Source organism: Mus caroli, unplaced genomic scaffold (assembly GCF_900094665.2).
Source record: "Mus caroli unplaced genomic scaffold, CAROLI_EIJ_v1.1 scaffold_16689_1, whole genome shotgun sequence".
Classification (NCBI taxonomy): domain Eukaryota; kingdom Metazoa; phylum Chordata; class Mammalia; order Rodentia; family Muridae; genus Mus; species Mus caroli.
Genome location: NW_018388456.1, coordinates 3,809 through 5,562, shown reverse-complemented (window position 1 = coordinate 5,562; position 1,754 = coordinate 3,809). Strand labels below are relative to the sequence as shown.

The following is a 1,754-nucleotide window of genomic DNA, read 5'->3' as shown; positions in this document are numbered from 1 at the left end:
AAGTGTTTGGCTGGAGCAGCAAGGTTGGCAGTGGAAGGGAACACAGGTCAGTGCAGGGACAGGGTCATGGTGTGAAGGGCAGGCTGGGCTCCAGAATTCTTCACACTGAATTCAAAAGCTCACAACTGACAATGTTGTGTAAAGAAAACTGAGGGCTCTGGATGTCACAGGAGAGACCTGAACACACCATCTGTCACTCAGTCCACTCCAGGCAGCTGTCTTCATGCTAGAGAACGAGAGTCATGACCCATCACTGTGAAGACAACATCNCAACAACCCACAGCTCACTCACAGGAGATTCTGGGAGTCCCTGAAACCCAATCATGTCCACATTGCCCCTCTCAAATCACCCTAGAGTGTTACCTTTACAATCTGGGAGAGACATATCAGAGCTCTGGGAGCCTAGGGTAAAACAAAACAAATGTATATGCATATGTACATGTACGTATTCATTTCATGGTACAACAGAGGCCTCCAGAAGATTTCTCTGGAGGAGCTATTATGGATTCCCAGAGCTCCCAACATCTCCAGCTTCACTCCAATGTCCCCAGGACAATCCTGTCCCCACACTAACCTGGAGCTGGAGCATAGTCCCCTCCTTTTCCACCTGTGAGAAGAAAAGCTGTGAGAGTTCAAGGAAGATCTTGACACTAGGAAGTTCCCAGAACTGACAGCAGACCCAGTTAGAGACAGTAGCAATGTGGGTGTGGCTGTGTTCCCCATTGATGAGCAGAGGACACTTCTAAAGGAGGCTGAGAGAAAACTCAGACCCTGCCTTTTCTCACCTGTGTTTCTCCTCCTCATCATCATCACAAAAGCCACCANAGCTCCAAAGATGGCCAGAGCTCCAAGGACAACCAGAACAGCAATGATTACCATGTTGGCATCGGTGGATGGAGGAGGCTCTGGGAAAGACAGGTTCAGGAAATGAAGGTGAGCGTCATGACCACAGCTCTCTGCAATAACCTGCTCTGGGTCTGCAGAAGGCTCCAGTTTTCCCTGACCCAAGCTCTGCACCCAGAACCTTCTTACCCCATGTCAGGGAGAGGGGCTGAGACAACCCCTCATGNTNCACATGGCATGAGTAATTCTGCTCCTTCCCAGAAGGCACCACCACAGATGCCCACTTCTGGAAGGTTCCATCCCCTGCAGGCCTGGTCTCCACAAGCTCCATGTCCTGGGTCANCTCCTCCCCATTCAACTGCCAGGTCAGGGTGATGTCAGCAGGGTAGAAGCCCAGGGCCCAGCACCTCAGGGTGACATCACTTTCAGATCTGGGGTGATGGGTCACATGTGCCTTTGGGGGATCTGTGTGGCAGATTTAAGAAATCACAGGATTAACAAGACAAACTAAAATCTACACAAGACTCAGTTAAACCAATGATGACAGTGAACTATGTGTCTGTTTGACACTTCAACTGTCATTGCACTAGTGACTTGCAGGTAGAGCTGGTCCCCTCACCACAGGACTGCACATTTTCTTTTGGGACTCAGAAGCTAAGGGGGAATCCACATAGGCCAGTGGGTCAACATCCTTATGTGATGTTCTATAGAATGNGTTTGGTAGTCACAGAATGAAAGAGGGAATGGAAAATAAGTAATTTAATATGTGTTTGAGTTCATATAAAAATCATATATTAGGGCCATATGCCACTGGAAGGGTTCCACCACTGAGACTGCCACTGTGGTCATCTTGCTGACCAACATTAACTGTCAGTCCAAGTGAACAGCCTTCACAAAGTGTGTAGCCAGAG

General features: G+C 48.9%; 1 protein-coding gene across 2 annotated transcripts in view; it reads right to left on the bottom strand.

Moving 5' to 3' along the window:
• Window positions 1–6: 6 nt before the first annotated feature.
• LOC110287620 (H-2 class I histocompatibility antigen, L-D alpha chain) overlaps window positions 7–1,754 on the bottom strand; it is a 4,738-nt gene continuing 2,990 nt past the window's right edge. Inside the window, exons 4-8 of one of the 2 annotated variants that reach the window (XM_021154188.1) lie at window positions 1,033–1,308; window positions 786–905; window positions 575–607; window positions 364–402; window positions 7–226 (exon numbers count right to left, since the gene is read on the bottom strand). In XM_021154188.1, the coding sequence (XP_021009847.1) occupies window positions 222–226; window positions 364–402; window positions 575–607; window positions 786–905; window positions 1,033–1,308 (473 nt within the window). In that variant the 3' untranslated portion in view covers window positions 7–221. Of the gene's footprint in view, window positions 254–363; window positions 403–574; window positions 608–785; window positions 906–1,032; window positions 1,309–1,754 lie in introns of both variants that reach the window. The other variant, XM_021154187.2, reaches the window with a different exon arrangement.